The sequence below is a fragment of the Oncorhynchus clarkii genome, chromosome 1 (assembly GCF_045791955.1).
Source record: "Oncorhynchus clarkii lewisi isolate Uvic-CL-2024 chromosome 1, UVic_Ocla_1.0, whole genome shotgun sequence".
Lineage (NCBI taxonomy): Eukaryota > Metazoa > Chordata > Actinopteri > Salmoniformes > Salmonidae > Oncorhynchus > Oncorhynchus clarkii.
In genome coordinates, this window is record NC_092147.1 from 73,304,585 (window position 1) to 73,322,245 (window position 17,661).

The window sequence follows — 17,661 nt, forward strand, 5'->3', positions numbered from 1 at the left end:
ATATATAGGAAAAAAGTGACTGTCCAGATTTCCAATGTGTTGGTTTTAGTGATATTTATATAGACAGTCCATGTACCTGTATGTGTGTTATTTTTTGGAACTTGCACTTTAATAATAAATACACCTCTAAAAATTGATGTTTGGGGAGTGCTCAACCTGAATGCACAACTAGTAAAACAAAAAGCCTATTTTGGGCAGTCCAAAAGCTGGGTGGTTCGAGCCATGAATGCTGATTGGCTGACAACCGTGGTATGTATACCACAGGTATGACAAAAGTTATTTTTACTGCTCTATTTACATTGGTAAACAATTTATATTAGCAATAAGACACCTCTGGGGTTTGTGCTATATGACCAATATACCTCGGCTAAGGGCTGTGTCCAGGCACTCCACATTGTGTCGTGATTAAGAACAGCCCTTAGCCATGGTACATTGGCCATATACACCACACCTCCTCGGGCCTTATTGCTTAAATATAAAACACAGCTTAAAACAAGGGTGCATTCTTCGTACTTTTCCCTTACTCGCCACTGCTTTTTAACCACCTGTCCCTTTTTCTTAAATTCCTCTAGTCAGTCACAGACAGATTAGAGGTACAGAGCATCACAGGGAGACAATTTGAGTTGTTGAGCCATTTGCTGTAGAGTGTAGAGAGAATGGGTGTAGTTGACCCAATTCAGTGACAGGGCATTACATTATTGTAGCTACACGAGGCATTACAGCACCATGTGACCTCTTTAGTCCTACAGACACACTTACAGGCTCAAGCCAAGATCCACAGACAGAAATAGGTTGAACTGCTTGGCACCAAGGTTGGTGTTGTGTAGTTGTGTTCATACACTGTCAAGACCAACATGTATCAAGGACAAGGTGATGAGAAATATCATTCAAACCTTTATTTCAAGTCAGGGCAAACATGCAGGCACACACATTCAAACATATAGCAACGAGTACAAATCATCCTCTGAATGGATAGTTCGCAGTCAACATTACCTGCAGGCTATTGCACATTATCAGTTTAAAACATTTTTTTCCAGGTTTATAAGACCAAATCCCGTTGAGATACTGGTACTCCAAAGTTTGAGTCATGCGCATGCATCTCGCATTTAGCGAGAACAAAGAAAATATACATTTTTAAAAAGGTAATTTTCCAATCCTCTTTACAAAACTAGGCCAATTGAAAAGGTGAAGCACTGCAATTGTAAAATAAATTATCTACCAGAGACTAAACTGTGGATTGCGCAGTCTGGAAGTAAGGCACAGCTGGTGATGCTTTCACATTGTAGGTGTGTAGAGGGTGTAGAGCAATGAACACCTTGGTACGGGTGTTATTTTGGTTGTCATCATGACGATGCCCCAAGGTCACCACTTCCTGTCTTTGGGGTCAGCTGTTGCAGGAGGTCGAGGAAGAGCTCAATGCGGCTGAGGAGTGGAGCAGTCTTTTCAGCACGCAGTATCTTGGAGTAAACATTCTTATAGGTCTTCAGGAGCTCCTCGTCCTTATTGCTATTGTAAAAAAAAAAAGGAACATTCTGAATGATTTGATTTTAATCAAAGCTATGCTATGCTTACATTTTAATCAAAGCTATGCTTACATGTATTAACATTCCTTATTAATGACCCCTATCGCCACTGTGCACTGTCTTACAGAGACAAAGCTTCCTGCTAAAGAAGCATAACAATGATTGGCACTTGTTAAAGAGGGGCTAGAGGAACAGCTCTGTGTGGAGGGACATTGTCATTGGGAGAGCTGTGGCAGGGCAGGACCAACACACTGGGATTAAAATGCTAAGGGTTGTTTAGATACTCAAGTTATCTGCTGGCCGTAGTACAGTGCATCGAGTGGAACTCAAGGTGTTTATGGCATTCAGTGAACCAGTAGTGCTATTAGAAAGCCTACATAACAACCAGTCTTACACAATGACCTTTTATGCATCTCTTATCTTCCCATTTCACTACTCCTCCAAAACAGTGACCAATCCATCCAAGAAGAAATGGATATAAAATATCAGATGCTCTGAGCTGTCCTATAAAGACCAAGCTACTACTGACTGACTGAACAGTCTTTAAGATGAAAAGATTTCGGAAGTTTCAATATTATGCCTCTACTAGATCTCATGTTTAGTCCTGGTTTAGCCCTCTGCAGGTCAAGGTTAACCAGGCTGGGTACAACCAGTCCTTTCCTCACCTTAGTTTGCGCTTCATGGCCGTCATCAGTTTGACCAGCTGCAGCAGCAGGAAGGAGAAACTGGGCTCAAAGACGCCAATCAACTTCATCACTTCTATGGTGTTCAGCCCTGAGGAGGTGGTGCCATCTGCACCACTGTCAAGGTGTCTTGTCAACTCTGGGCAGTCTGTCTACAAAATAAATAAAAATTACATTAATGTGGAAATACACATAGAAATGTGAGTTATAGATCTATCATTCTACTTGAATGCAAGTCTAAGAAGCGACAGATATGTTTTATGTCCACTATTTCTATGCTTCTTGTTCTTAAGTTGTGTTTTGCGTCTTTTACTTTTGGTTTCATAAGAACAGCTTCAAACAGCAGAAACAATATTTTTGGTTATGGAGCGGTTTACATGGTACAATGACTCTCTACACCGGTGGTTCCCAAACTTTTTATAGTCCCGTACCCCTTCAAACATTCAACCTCCAGCTGCATGCCCCCTCTAGCACCAGGGTCAGCACACTCTCAAATGTTATTTTTTGCCATCATCGTAAGCCTGCCACACACACAAACAATACATTTATTAAACATAAAAGAGTAAGTTTGTCACTTCCCACGAGCCGGGTTGTGACAAAGAGCTCTTATAGGAACAGAGCACAAATAATAAATCATTTTGCTCTTTATTTAACCATCTTACATATAAAACCTTATTTGTTCATGGAAAATTGTGAATAACTCACCACAGGTTAATAAGAAGGGTGTGCTTGAAAGGATGCACATAACTCTGCAATGTTGGGTTGTATTGGAGTCCCAGTCTTAAATCATTTTCCACACACAGTGTGCCAGTATTTAGTTCATGCTAGTGAGGGCAGAGAATCCACTCTCACACAGGTACGTGGTTGCAAAGGGCATCAGTGTCTTAACAGCGCAATTTGCCAAGGCAGGATACTCTGACCGCAGCCCAATCCAGAAATCTGGCAGTGGCTTCTGATTAAATTCAATTTTCACAGAACGACTTGTTGCAATTTCAATGAGGCTCTCTTGTTCAGATATCAGTAAGTGGACTGGAGGCAGGGCATGAAAGGGATAACAAATCCAGTTGTTTGTGTTGTCCATTTCGGGAAAAGTACATGCGTAATTGCACACCCAACTCACTCATGTGCTTCGGTATAATCACATTTTACATTGTCCGTAAGCTTGAGTTCATTTGCACACAAAGAAAACCGTACAATGATGGAAATACCTGTGTGTTTCCTTGTTAATGCAGACAGAAGAGCACAAACGTCTTAATCATAGCCTAAATTTTGTCCGGCACATTGAACATAGTTGCAGAGTCCCTGTAATCCTAGATTCAGATCATTCAGGCGAAAAACATCACCCAGATAGGTGAGTTGTGTGAGAAACTTTTCATCATGCAAGCATTCAGACAAGTGAAAACTATGGTCAGTAAAGAAAACTTTAAGCTCATCTCTCAATTTAAAAAAAACATGTCAATACTTTGTCCCTTGATAACCAGCGCACTTCTTTCTGTATGTTGTAAAAGCATTACATGGTCGCTGCCCAAATCATTACATAGTGCAGAAAATACACAAGAGTTCAGGGGCCTTCTTTTACAAAGTTAACCACTTTCACTGTAGTGTCCAAAACTTCTTTCAAGCGGTCAGGCATTCCCTTGACAGCAAGAGCCTCTCAGTGAATGCTGCAGCAGTGTACCCAAGTGGCGTCGGGTGCAACTGTTTGCACGAGCGTTACCACTCCACTAGGTCTCCCCGTCATGGCTTTTGCGGCATCAGTACAGATAAACATGAGCAGCAGCTACAGTTGCAGTCAGAAGTTTACATAAAACATAGCCAAGTACATTTAAAAACTCAGTTTTTCACAATTCCTGACATTTAATCCAAGTAACAATTCCCTGTTTTAGGTCAGTTAGGATCACCATTTTATTTTAAGAATGTGAAATGTCAGAATAATAGTAGAGAAAATGATTTATTTCAGCTTTTATTTCTTTCATCACATTCCCAGTGGGTCAGAAGTTTACATTCACTCAATTAGTATCTAGCAGCATTGCCTTTAAATTGTTTAACTTGGGTCAAACGTTTTGGGTAGCCTTCCACAAGCTCCCCTCAGTAAGTTGGGTGAATTTTGGCCCATTCCTCCTGACAGAGCTGGTGTTACTGAGTCAGGTTTGTAGGTCTCCTTGCTCACACACACTTTTTCAGTTCTGGCCACACATTTTCTATAGGCTTTGTAATGGCTACTCCAATACCTTGACTTTGTTGTCCTTAAGCCATTTTGCCACAACTTTGGAAGTATGCCTGGGGGTCATTGTCCATTTGGAAGAGCCATTTGCAACCAAGCTTTAACTTCCTGACTGATGTCTTGAGATGTTGCTTCAATATATCCACATAATTTTCTTTCCTCACGATGCCATCAATTTTGTGAAGTGCACCAGTTCCTCCTGCAGCAAAGCAACCCCACAACATGATGCTGCCACCCCTGTGCCTCACGGTTGGGATGGTGTTCTTCGGCTTGCAAGCCTCCCCCTCTTTCCTCCAAACATAACGATGTTCATTATGGCCAAACAGATTTATTTTTGCTTCATCAGACCAGAGGACATTTCTCCAAAAAGTATGATCTTTGTCCCCATGTGCAGTTGCAAATCAGTCTGGCTTTTTTATGGCGGTTTTGGAGCCGTGGCTTCTTCCTTGCTGAGCGGCCTTTCAGGTTATGTCGGTATAGGACTCGTTTTACTGTGGATATAGATAATTTTGTACCTGCTTCTTCAGCATCTTCACAAGGTCCTTTGCTGTTGTTCTGGGACTGATTTGCACTTTTCACACCAAAGTACGTTCATTTCTAGGAGACAGAACACGTCTCCTTCCTGAGTGGTATGATGGCTGCGTGGTCCCATGGTGTTTATACTTGCGTACTATTGTTTGTACAGATGAACGTGGTACCTTCAGGCATTTGGAAATTACTCCCAAGGATGAACCAGACTTGTGGAGGTCTACAATTTCTTTTCTGAGGTCTTGGCTGGTTTCTTTTGATTTTCCCATGATGCCAAGCAAAGAGGCACTGAGTTTGAAGGTAGGCCTTGAAATACATCCACAGGTACACCTCCAATTGACTCAAAATATGTCAATTATCCTATCAGAAGCTTCTAAAGCCATTACATAATTTTCTGGAATTTTCCAAGCTGTTTAAAGGCACAGTCAACTTAGTGTATGTAAACTTCTGACCCAATGGAATTGTGATACAGTGAATTATAAGTGAAATAATCTGTCTGTAAACAATTGTTGGAAAAACAACTTGTGTCATGCACAAAGTAGATGTACCCTACCCCCGACGGCATTGTGCGTATCCCAGTTGGGGAATACCTGCTCTACGCTATACTTGCTTATTTTGTCACAGACTGAAATTAGGCAAACTATTAGTTTTAGCAACCAGGAAATAGCAGAGGGCTTTCTGCATAGCACAACAAGTGGGAGGAGGTGTGGAAGTAGTTGGTGGTTAAATGTAAGCGATGATTGTCAAACAGAAGGGGAGTGCCTCTGCTACAGCAGTAGGTTCTATTTCTGTTTGTGTCTGTACCTCTGTGTAGTCCTCTAGCAGCTCTTTGTGGATAAGCAGGAAGGCATGGCGAGTGTCTGTCAGTATATCCAGGGCTCCTGTCAGGGTCTTCAGCTTGGCCCCACTGCTGCTCTGACCTGTAAACACACATTGTTACTCAATGACACCACCTTTCAGGAGACTATGACAGTTTTGACCTGGCTGGGAGTGTGCCTGGCCCCGGCCTGGGTGAGTGAGCCTGACTGACCTGCCATGGTGAACTCGGCGAAGGCCACCCTCTCCAGAAGGGTGCGGAGCAGCTCGCAGGGTGCGTCCTTCAGGCTGAGGAACAGGAGGACAGCCTTGCTGTAGTGCAGCTCTGCCAGGCTCCTGTGCTGCTTCCTCAGGTGCTCATCCCCCACCTGACACAGAGGAGGAAACATCCAGAATGTACTACACAGACTGAACATCTTAATGCTTTTCTACAGATGCAACAACATTTAAATGGTTTAAAACAGGATGACGGGTAGATATCTTACTCTAGATACAGTGTTTGTCCTAGGTCAGGTCCTTACCTGGTTGCGGAAGCAGCTGTGGTACATGGAGGCCAGGCGGTGGTGGATGGTGGCAGCTCTGTACTGGTAGAGGGGCTGGCGTGCCGACTCGGTCTGCAGGTCACAGTACTTCAGAGACTTCAGCATGGCCTCCGTCACCTCCCGCTCAATCTGGCAACCCACAGCAATGAAAACTTAGTTATGGATTACTGTGCTCCTACAATTTTCACACCGGCGCTAACCATTTCACCTAAGGCAGCATATAGAGTCTGTATGGTTAGTTAACTTGCTAGACATTTCCCATTCTGTTCATTCACCTACTATAAATCTATCCAAGTGTTACCTGTTCCTGAGCCTTCCTGGACAGAGGGGCGTAGTCCTGCAGCAGAGTGGCCAGGGTGAAGTAGGTAGTGGACAGCTCCCAGTTGACTGAGTCCCACACTGCAGGGTGGTTCCCTCTGGTGGCCAGGGAACGCATAGCCCTGAGGTAGTAGTCTATAGCCTGGAGGGGGAGAGAGCGAGTGTAAAGGTCCCTGCTCCATTTTCATTAGCACCAACTCTTACTGAAAGCGTAGTGATTTTAAGTTGAATTGCCCTACTTAAAAACCTCAGAGCGTTTAAGCAGCAGTTGCCAACATGACAGGAAAGTGACTGGCACAAAGATAAGCAGATCGTTTAGCCTTCATGCCTTTCTATTTATTGTGGAAAGCAATACGGGGTTGGTGTAGTCATAGAAATCATGATATGTCTATTACATAATGATAGTTCTATTAGTGTGGTAGCGGTACCTTATTGTAATAGAGAGACTCCTCTGGGGAGAACTCTCCTCTGCTCAGGTCTGCAGATGTAGCACAGTGGGCCTGGGCACAGATCCTCATCAGCCTGCCTGTGTTGCACAGCAGCAGGGAGGTGTTGGTGCTGTCCTCAATGGCCTCAAAGTCCTTCATGCCCTTCTCAAAGCACGAGAAACTCTTCTTCCATATCTCCTGTTCAGCTATAGATACAGACTTCTTCACTGAAAAGGAGGGGGGGGGGGGGGGGTTAGAGTGAGGAAGAGGTTCATATTTGTTTATTTTAGGTCTGTTTCCTGAAGTAAGATATCATGTTTCACAAATATTTCTTATATTGCTTACAGCAGTCATAAATTAAATCATTAGTCAACAAATCAATCATTTACACAAAATCATCCTCCATAACTGATGGGCCAGACTCCCTACCTTCCTTCTCGGTCTGCATGGCAGCAGCCTGGTTCATGTAGAAGACTCCTATCTCGTTGCGAATGTTGCCCAGTCTCTTCAGTACCTGGGCTAGCTGTTCAGGACCATGCTCTTTCACCACCCCGGAGGTCAGCAGCTCGTAGGCCGCCTCATAACACTTACTGCTCACAAACAGCTGGTACTCGGGGTCCGTGGCCAGGTCACTGGCCATGTTAAAGGCTGGGGGACAGTCACACAGGCCAGACTGATCTAATTTGTAACAACAATGATGCACTGCATTTATATATAGGATTGTTCAAGCTTTTAAGTATTGTAATGTTAGCGTTTGTTATTACAGGTTCTTGCTTCTGAAAAGCATTACAGCAGGGATTATCAACTAGATTCAGCCGTGGACCTTCAAACCTTGCTTTCATTTGTATACAATCACGTATCACTATTGTGCATGGGAATACTTGGAAACAGATTTCTTATATTAAAATCATTTGGAGCTGATTTCCTGGTGTTTTTCCAGTCTTATGTCCAACAATGAAAAATACTCAAAACCACCCGTGGGCCGCCAATTGGAGAACCCTGCAACATTAAACGGCAAATCTACAGAATACTGAAACCTTTTGTGTCAATTGTGAAGGGATGTGGAGGGATGCGTTTGATGAAAAGTGTGAGTGTCTCCTCACCCTGGCAGCTGCTCTCTCTGTGCAGGCTGTGCAGCACCTCTTGGTCCTCCCTGGTCTGGTAGCTGTACTCCTCCAGGTAGGCAGCACGGTTACTGGCATTCTGGGCAAGCATCAGCTGGATGTCCCCACACAGAGACAGACACTGGCTGTGGAACAGCAGCACCCGCGAGTGCAGGGTACTGCTCACTGAACAGTAGGCATCTGCAGAGGGAGGGAGAGAGCGAGAGAAAGATGGATGAAGGAAGGGAGCGAGCGAGCAAGGAAGGTTCAACCCTATTTCAACAGTTCCCTCATTATCCATCAGTCCAATCTCACACAGCCAATCTGATCACGGTTAACTACATGTCCCAGAATGCCTAACTGAACCAGAGAGGAGACACTGACCGTGGCACTGCAGGGCCAGTTTGATGTAGCGCAGGGCCCGGCCATACTTGAGCAGATTAGTGGCAGCGTCTGACAGTACGTAGTAGGCCTTGGACGCCTTGAAGAAGAGCTGCAGCTTCATACGGTGCTGCCAGGACCCTGGGATCATCCCTGACCGGGTTGGATGCTTCCGGTCCTCCTGGAAGGGACCAGCTGTACCCAAGAGATATAGGGACAGAGAGGGGGGATAAGAGAGGTAGATAGGGAAAGAGATATAGAGGCAGATAAATTTAGGTATTTATTAGGGGCTCTTCACATATAACGAGGAATCTGCTCATTATGGTACAACATCCTTCATTATCAATATTGTAGTATATCAATGCTTCTTGATGGGGTCAGTGATGGCCAACCTCTGTCCAGGAGGAGTGCGATCCCTTTCTCCACGGCCTTACTCCCATCCTCGTACTTCAGGGGGATGGGGGTGTTTGGGTCAGCAGCTGGGAGGTCACTCTCCTTCTTAATACTGCCGTCCACTGCTTTTAGGCCCTGCCAATCACATCCAAACAATATATAAAACATATACAGACGCACACAAACATCAACGACGTCACACCTGCCCAGACCCACATGTTCCCACTGTATCCATCTCCAGTGCTTGGAAGACTATGCCACATGGCCTCAAATTGCACTATTCTGTCTCTCTCCATCGCCCATACCTTTTCAATATTTAACTAATAATGCCTTTGATTCTTCCACAGTCTTAACGATGGAGGATCAGTTGATTTCAAGGGTCTTTTTTTTGTTGATGATGATTGACGAGAAAAACATGGTCCAACCCATTGGCTATCTCACCACACCCTCATATGCCATGTCTTGAAATAAGCAGATAGACGTATTAAAAGTACATTTACATTCCCATAACTATCACTACACTGCACTGCAGTAGAGGCTCACCTTTAAGACGTAGCTGAGGACATGCCGACATCTTTCCTCCTTGTCTTGAGAGACGGGAAATGCGTAGATTGGCTGCAGCGGGGGGGAAATATTACTTCATTGTCTCTATAGATGTTCTAAGACTCACTCTGTGTAGTGGCTAGTTTCTAGTTAGGTCAAAATATGTCAACATATCCATAATGTCACCCAAGCAGAGTAGCTAGTGACAAACGTGTGACACTCACCCTGATCTGGTGAGTGGACTTGTACTTCTCTGGAACAGACAGCTCCCCCACTGATTTGATAATAGCTACAGCTTTGCTATCATCCTGTGAGTCCAACGTGGTACTAAAGGAGCCGTTCTCATCACTGTCCTCTGGTAGGTCTTCTGGATCCTCTTCATCATCCTCGTCACTGTAGCTGTCCTCTGAGCCCCCGGCCCGCAGCGACTCCCCCCCAGCTCCCTCCTCTGGAGGCTCGTCCAACTGGAACAACTCTGCCAGCATATAGTGGGCCGATGCTATGATCTGAGCCAATCAGAAAAGGGAGAGGACAGTTAGAGAGATGGAACAGGCCAACAACAGAGAAAGAACAGGCTAGCCGTGTTGTTCAACAAACGTGTAATTTATTTTTCTGCAAATTTCTCATCTTTCGATATCAATGACTTGCGCAAACATTTTAGAAACAATCAAAGGCCTTTGGTCTTGTGGAGTAAGTAAGAGTACCAGTCCAGTCCATTACCTGTGGGTGCCTGTCCTGGTCCAGGAGCTTCACACAGTTGAGGAGCAACGTTCTGATTGTTCCATAGTGCTTCCTGTTCTGGCTCTTCTTCAGCATCATGTTGCTAGCCACTCTGCAAGAACAACAACGCACATTCTACAAAACAGAATGTATAGTCTACTGCCACCTGTTGGACTTACTGTATTTGCAATTACTGCACTGACTGATAACCCTATGTTTTGTGTACTGATTTCAGGGATGTGTAGATAATGTTCCAGGTTGCAGGTGCCTACTTGTAAAGGAGCACAGCCACTGGCAGAGTGAAAGGGTTCTGGCATTTCTCCTCTGCTGCTTCCTCACAGAGAGTGGTGAGGTCATACAGCTTTACGATGTCACTTCCACTAGCTGAGGAAGCACAGAAACAGAACAGTAAGATTAAGTAGGGCTACTGCCACATAATACTGTTTAATTACTAGGTAATTATCACGTTTATTTTGTAAGTCCTACAGGAATTAGCGAGTGTGTTGTGTTATCTCCCACCTTTGAAGAGCCAATAGGTATGGCCCTCTTTGGTGCAGTTAGACTTGAGGAAGGACAGAATGTTCTGAGCGATGTCTTTCACAACCCTGGTTGAGAAGGTGGAGTTCTCCAGATCAGGGATGTCTTCCGTTTTGATCATCTCATATTTCTGACCAAAGAACAAAATCAGCGCTAACTTTATAACTATGTTTACATTTTAATCATTTAGCAGACTCTTATCTAGAATGACTAACAGAAGCAGGTTAAGTTCCTTGTTCAAGGGCACAGACAGATTTTTTACCAAGTCGGCTCGCGGATTCGAACCAGTGACCTTTTGGTTACTGGCTACCTGCCCAGTGTTAAATTGTGAATATGTACAGTACCAGTCAAAAGTTAGGACACACCTACTATTTCCAGGGTTTCTTTATTTTTACTATTTTCTACATTGTAGAATAATAGTGAACACATCAAAACTATGAAATAACACATACGGAATCATGTAGTAACCAAAAAAGTGTTACATCAAAAACTTTTATAGAGATTCTTCAAAGTAGCCACCTTTGCCTTGATGACAGCTTTGCACACTCTTGGCATTCTCTCAAACAGCTTCATGAGGTAGTCACTTGGAATGCATTTCAATTAACAAGTGTGCCTTGATAAAAGTTCATTTGTGGAATTTCTTTCCTTCTTAATGCGTTTGATCCAATCAGTTGTGTTGTGACAAGGGAGGTGTGGTATACAGAATATAGCCCTATTTGGTAAAATACCAAGACACATCTCAACATCAACTGTTCAGAGAGTGTGTGAATCAGGCAATCATGGTCGAATTTCTGCAAAGAAACCACTACAAAAGGACACCAATAATAAGAAGAGCCTTGCTGGGCCAAGAAACACAAGCAGTGGACATTAGACCAGTGGAAATCTTTGGTCTGATGAGTCCAAATGTTATATTTTTGTTTCCAACCGCCGTGTCTTAGTGAGACGCAGATTATGTGAATGGATGATTTCTGCACGTGTGGTTCCCACCGTGAAGTACTACCGTTTGTTTTTCAACAGGACAATGACCCAAAACACACCTCCAGGCTGTGTAAGGGCTATTTTACCAAGAAGGAGAGTGATGGAGTGCTGCATCAGATGATCTTCTCCACAATCACTTGACCTCAACCCAAATGAGATGGTTTGGGATGAGTTGGACAGCAGAGTGAAGGAAAAGCAGCCAACGCGTGCTCAGCATATGTGGGAATTCATTCAAGACTGTTGGAAAAGCATTCCAGGTGAAGCTGGTTGAGAGAATGCCAAGAGTGTGCAAAGCTGTCATCAAGGCAAAGGGTGGCTACTTTGAAGAATCTCAAATATAATTTTGATTTGTTTAACACTTTTTTGGTTACTACATGATTCCATGTGTATTATTTCATAGTGTTGATGTCTTCGATTTATTCTACAATGTATAAAAAAGTAAAAAGAAAGAAAAACCCTGGAATCAGTAGGTATCTCCAAATGTTTGACTGATACTGTATATAGGGTTAAAATGACAAATTTGGGCATTATAGACAGGGCTTATTTACCTGGACGATTCCATTGACATGAAAGCACATGACGAGCTCTGGAACATTGCACATCAGATTGTCCAGCCAGTAGTCAATACCCGTGAGAATGTTGATTGGCTTGTTGTTATCCCTGAAAAAGAAGGAACCTTCTAGGTATTTTGCAGGAGAACATTGCTGTGGAACAGTAGTAAACCAATTAAAATGTTTTATATTGACTGCCATGAATGATGCTTCTGGGGCCATTGTTCCCCGCTTTACATAATTCTGACCTGAGCCGCAGGCTGACAGCTGGGTAGCGCCCTCCTCCAAAGATAGGCATGTTGGACCCCACCAGCATGTGGATGTCCTCAAATGTCCACAAGATGTTCCTCACAAAGTCATTCCTCAACCCCTGTAAAATAAGTTGAGGGAAAAATTGAATGAAAAATTGAATTGAATAGATTAAACTAATGCCAACTAAACAAAAGACAGAAAATGCACATCTTTAATCATCCTGTTGATTCATGTTCTTAGCAGTAGCCTACCTGACTGTTCTCCCCCTCGTTGAACAGTGTGGTAAGGTTCTGCTCTTTGGAAGCCACTTGTCCCAATGCATACTTGCTGTCCATGGGAACCCCTTCCTGTAAAGACTGGACATACAGTCACCAAGGAAGACACAAACTCAACAAGAGCACAACAACACAGACTTAAGGTACTGCAATTCCTGCTTATTTTCATAAAGGGAGACCTACCTCTTTGTGTGCTGCAGACTCCTCAGAGTCTGAAGCGGTACTAGTGAAGGGAGCGGGCCAGGAGGGACCAAACTCCTCCGCCCCACACCCCTCATCAGTGTTGTCTGAGTCAGGGACAGGCTCTGCGGCTCCATCACCATTAATACTGGAGAATAGATGGAGGAGTTAACCATTAGGATTTACTCTGGCTAAAATAAGGTTCTTGTTTCTATTGCAAGTATTTTTTCACATTAACAAGTAGGCTAGTAGTCCAACTACGGCTGTGGTAGTCATGAAATGTTGTCAGCCGGTAACTGTCATGCAAAGGACTGTTGTTCTCATGGTTATTGACTTAATTAACATAAACATGTTCAGCATCTCCGGGCTTCCACACATAAAAGCTGCTGATGTGCACCTTTGGAACATCTAGGCCTACATTTTAATAAGTTGAATGGAGCGGCTACTATGTTGAGCGTAAAAGTGACCATTTGAGACAGGTCCAATAGGCTACACTTAATTTAAAGTGAATTATTAATTTTTGTTGTGATAGGCCTAGAAACCTCAGAATGTCTTAGAAATCCAAACATTTGGGTTGCATGGTACGACTGTATTGATGATGTGTGGCAAGCAAGTTAGGAGATATCTAGTCAATGGAATATGGAATTAAAATGACAGAATTAAAAGTGAAATCAGAAGGAAAGGCTACAATGACCAAAAGCCAACAGACAAGCTGCTATTTATAATCTGAGTGGAGTTGTTATTTGTAGGCTAACTGTAGGATGGTGAGAAGCACAATTAGCCTAGTTATCTAGTTTCTATCAGTTTGATGCAGTCAAAACCAGTATGGGATGATAAATAACTAGCAGTATACTAGCATGAGTTAAGTGGTTGCTGTCTCCCTCGCTCTTCACCTCAGCCTGCTCCGAGCCTCCCGCGTCTAATTCACACACACCGCAGAGCCCCTCGACCACTCCAAAGCAGCTACAGTTGCTCGCTCTGTGCCCCTCTCCCTCCAGTTAATTGCTCCAGTTAATAAAGTAGAAAAAGAGTTGGCTTATCTGCTGCTTCCCTCACTTGGATTGGACCGGGTATGGACCCGATCGGCTCCATACGGGGATGGGTCTGGTTGTCCTTATGTCCATTCGGAATGGGTTTTTCCATATTGGGTCCAGGGCTTTCCCATATCCATTTCGGAACAGGAGCTCTAACTCCCATCACCATTCCTCATCACATAGATTATTTAGATTCAATAATAAGGTGTTTAGAGAGTGATTAGAGAGGGCCTATAGAGTGCTGAGTACCAAGCCATTAGTGAGGACCGTTAGCAAATTGGATAGGCTACCCATCAACGTCATCAATTTGCGCAGTTTTGGATGAGATTACCGTGACCAACGGTCAGAGGGAATTTGACTGCGGTCATGACTCGTGACTGCCGGTGTGGTGGTAATGCGGTCACTGTAGCCCTAAGTCCAACAGCCCTAAGTCCAACCTCAAATAACTCACCTGTAGTAGAGGAATTTGGACAGGATTGCTTTTTGGTACCAGTGTTCCTTGCTCTTCTTTTTTCTCTGCCACTTTTGATCTATTAGTCTCTGGTAAAACTCCTTCAGCCATGTCCAATCTCCTGTCTGTGACAGAGCATACATATGGATCTTACTACTATACTGGCTACAATCAAAGAAAAACACAATCAAATGTATTTCCACAACCATTGTCAATCATTCAGACATTTTCAGGCTTTCTCACTTCCACAGTGACATTAAAAGAGGCGTATTCTCCACTGGCCATCTAATTGTACCTGAGAGGACCTCATGAAGAGCTCCTGAATGTCCAGTTCATCAAGGAGGAGAGTCCTTCCCACGCGGTGGACGGCCATACTGACATGGGACTTACTGTAGGGGATCTTCAACAGCTTCTTGATGTTCTGAGTAGAGAAGAGAATGAGACCGTTAGCTTCAACAAACCATTTTGATTACCAAACATGTCAAATACATAACACAGTAGCAAAACAAATTCTTAGATAGTCCTACCTCAGAGTCTGACACCACATCAACATCATCCCCAATAGAATCAATGAAGTCATAGGCCATCCCAAAACTGTAGATAGAAGAACATACAAGTACATGAGCACCTTGCAACAATTCAGTGATGATGCATACCACCAGATACCACATCTTGTTTTGAGGACTAAATAACCAGCACTTCACCTGGAGAAAGGCTTGCTCTTGCTGCTGGACCCTAGTACAGTGGACCCTGCAGGCCCAAGTTGAGGACTCTCTCGGAGCCAGTTGGCAGGAGGCAGCTTCAGGTCTGTCTTCTCCTGCAGTAGTGCATAGGTGGTGGGTGGAGGGGCAGCAGAATACTTCACCACCGCACGGCTCTTTATTTCGTTGTTGCCAAGGCACATCTCCAACTCCTTTGATACACGTAAACAATGGTAGCATTGATGGTAAACTCAGGCAACTTGATTCAATATAACAAGTAGATAGCTAGATTATTGTGAAGTTAGATGCAACTAATTTAATACATGTAAATATCCCATGTATGTGCAGCTAGCTAGTTACAGAGATAACATGCATAGACATAACTGCAGTTCAAAGCTTGCTAGCTAGCTAGCTAGCTACAGTACAGCTTACCTGTCTGCCAGTAGTACTGGCAATATCACCCCCACTGTCATCTAACGTTACGTCTTCACTTCCACGGTCTGGAGGGATGCAATCCTCTCGGTTCCCTGGTGCTGAACTCATTTTCTGCAATTCAAGCTAGCTACTTGTCACAAAAACGAATGCTGCCCAAGGGGTAGCCGTCCTTAGCTAACTAACTAGCTTCCTGAAAATGTAAACAACAAAAACACAGTGATAACCTAAATGAATTGCAAGTGCTGGCTAGCTAGCCACTGTAGTTGCTAAATCTACCACCAGCTGATTAGATACCTAGCTAGCTAGCTACCTAACGTTATAGCTTCACACACCAAGCGACATATTGGTTCATCTGAGCCAAACAATAAAATTGGCAAGATGGCTAACACTATCTCCGTTCTGCAGTCATCCAGACTGTATCAACACCACTTGCTGCGTTATTCTGTTTGCTGCTGTTGACAGAACACACATTTGCGTAAAGACACAGATTATCCATTATATTGAACAGATATTCTAGCCGCCGCTCCAACAATAAAAATAAATGAGGGGTGGGACAAGATGGCGGAGTGAGGGGTCGCATTAAACTGAGCTCCTAAACTTTAAATTGAATTCAAGTCCGAATTTGAGTTTGACGACGAACATAGAGTTAAAGTTGCGTTTCTTACTGTATTTTTTTTTCTTTCAATTAGTTTGGTGGTTCATCGAACATCTCTTTTACACTTTGTTATACTTAAGTTCAGCCAATAGAAGCTAGCAATACATCAGCATTAGCTAGCTAGCTATTAACCTTAGCTGAGATAGACGCTAACAGTGTAGAGGGAGCTGTCGTAACCGAGGTGAGTACTGTCAACTATATGGACGATTTTGACACACCCAGAAGTAACGGTACCAAGGTTGCAGAAATTCTTCGGTACAGATGTCCAAATAACCAATTGACGCTGGGCAGACTCAACCACCCCAGCAAATAATGCCATCGTCAAGGCAATCCAAGGTTTAAACAATAACGTTACATTTGACGAACAAGCTACTAGGCTGAATGGCTTTCATGAGAGGATTTTTAAAATTATTTTTTAACTATCGATTGCAAACGTTTCCAAAACTACAGAGTTTAATGCAGCAGGCATTAAGGATACCACTAATGATGTGAAACTGTTGAAAAATAAAGTTGATGCCCTGGCAAAAGAAAACGAGGAGCTGCGCACAGACAGTGCTGAACCAGACGGATACAAGCACCGATGGGGAGCTGAGACTGAACAGGCTACTTGAAACTGATGGTGAGAATATCAAATAGATTGTGATTGACATTATTGGGAAGTTTGTTCCATATTCCCCTGCTACCCTGAACATCGCGGTAGATGTTGTACACTGTCTCAGAGAAAAGATATAGGAGAACGACAGGTTCATATGGAGTCTCTCCCCACTCAAGTGCAGTTACAGTATATTAACTACAGAGTCAGAGCATTTATCCCAAGACCAATGCAGTGTGATCATTGTAAAGTTTTTGGTCATGTATCAAGTGTTTGCAGAAGGGAGAAGCCGAGATGAGATGTCCAAGTTGTGGAAAATATCATTATGTGTTATAAAAGTGATGCATATGTGACATGTTGCAATTACGGTGGAAACCATGCAGCCACGTCTTTCGAATACCCCACACGTGTGAAATAGAATGAGGTGGCCAAAATCAGGGTTGCACAGAGCATTTCATATACAGCAGCTGTGAAAAGGGTTGAGGGTTTGAATGGTGCACCAGAAGAGTCCATGGTGGTGGATAGGCCTAGGCTGCAGGGGTTGCCTTTCACAATCAGGATCCTGACATGTGAAAGGTTAAGAAGGTGGACTTTGTGGCCTTTATAGCTATGGTAATTAATGGCACTGTCAAGGTAGAGAGAAGACTCTGGGGCCTTTCTGAACAGATGTGTTCAGATTTGCCCCACACACAGTGGGGCAAAAAAGTATTTAGTCAGCCACCAATTGTGCAAATTCTCCCACTTAAAAAGATGAGGCCTGTAATTTTCATCATAGGTACACTTCAACTATGACAGACAAAATGAGAAGAAAAAAATCC

General features: G+C 43.5%; 2 protein-coding genes across 5 annotated transcripts in view; one reads left to right on the forward strand and one right to left on the reverse strand.

Moving 5' to 3' along the window:
- Positions 1–874: 874 nt before the first annotated feature.
- Positions 875–16,399, reverse strand: LOC139411854 (erythroid differentiation regulatory factor 1). 4 transcript variants are annotated; one of them, XM_071158607.1, is made up of 26 exons: positions 16,262–16,399; positions 15,594–15,786; positions 15,165–15,373; positions 14,988–15,054; positions 14,756–14,881; positions 14,461–14,585; positions 12,979–13,123; positions 12,772–12,867; positions 12,517–12,638; positions 12,266–12,377; positions 10,722–10,869; positions 10,475–10,586; positions 10,203–10,314; positions 9,707–9,988; positions 9,483–9,554; positions 8,939–9,074; positions 8,550–8,741; positions 8,166–8,366; positions 7,492–7,740; positions 7,063–7,289; positions 6,618–6,776; positions 6,296–6,445; positions 5,989–6,142; positions 5,763–5,878; positions 2,189–2,358; positions 875–1,506 (listed from the first exon to the last, which is right to left on the reverse strand). In XM_071158607.1, exons 2-26 carry the CDS (start codon positions 15,702–15,704, stop codon positions 1,344–1,346), a joined length of 3,756 nt encoding a protein of 1,251 aa, XP_071014708.1. In that variant the 5' UTR covers positions 15,705–15,786; positions 16,262–16,399; the 3' UTR covers positions 875–1,343. The 4 variants fall into 4 exon arrangements, with proteins under 4 accessions (XP_071014708.1, XP_071014716.1, XP_071014699.1 ...); XM_071158615.1 differs by having other exon boundaries at positions 7,492–7,710; positions 12,772–12,876; XM_071158598.1 differs by having other exon boundaries at positions 12,772–12,876.
- Positions 16,143–17,661, forward strand: part of LOC139411880 (C-terminal-binding protein 2-like) — a 116,367-nt gene continuing 114,848 nt past the window's right edge. Inside the window, exon 1 of the mRNA XM_071158683.1 lies at positions 16,143–16,870. The gene's annotated coding sequence lies outside the window, so the exon portion shown is untranslated. The remainder of the gene's footprint in view (positions 16,871–17,661) is intronic.

Bases quoted from the DNA above. Each gene is read 5' to 3' on its own strand.
- LOC139411854 (XM_071158598.1), bottom strand. From the start codon at position 15,704: ATGAGTTCAGCACCAGGGAACCGAGAGGATTGCATCCCTCCAGACCGT. The intron at 9,075-9,482 runs GTGAGCCTCTAC...TGTGATTGGCAG, and splicing joins TCCTCAGCTACGTCTTAAAG to GGCCTAAAAGCAGTGGACGG. The intron at 7,290-7,491 runs GTAGGGAGTCTG...CCTCCTTTTCAG, and splicing joins CATGCAGACCGAGAAGGAAG to TGAAGAAGTCTGTATCTATA.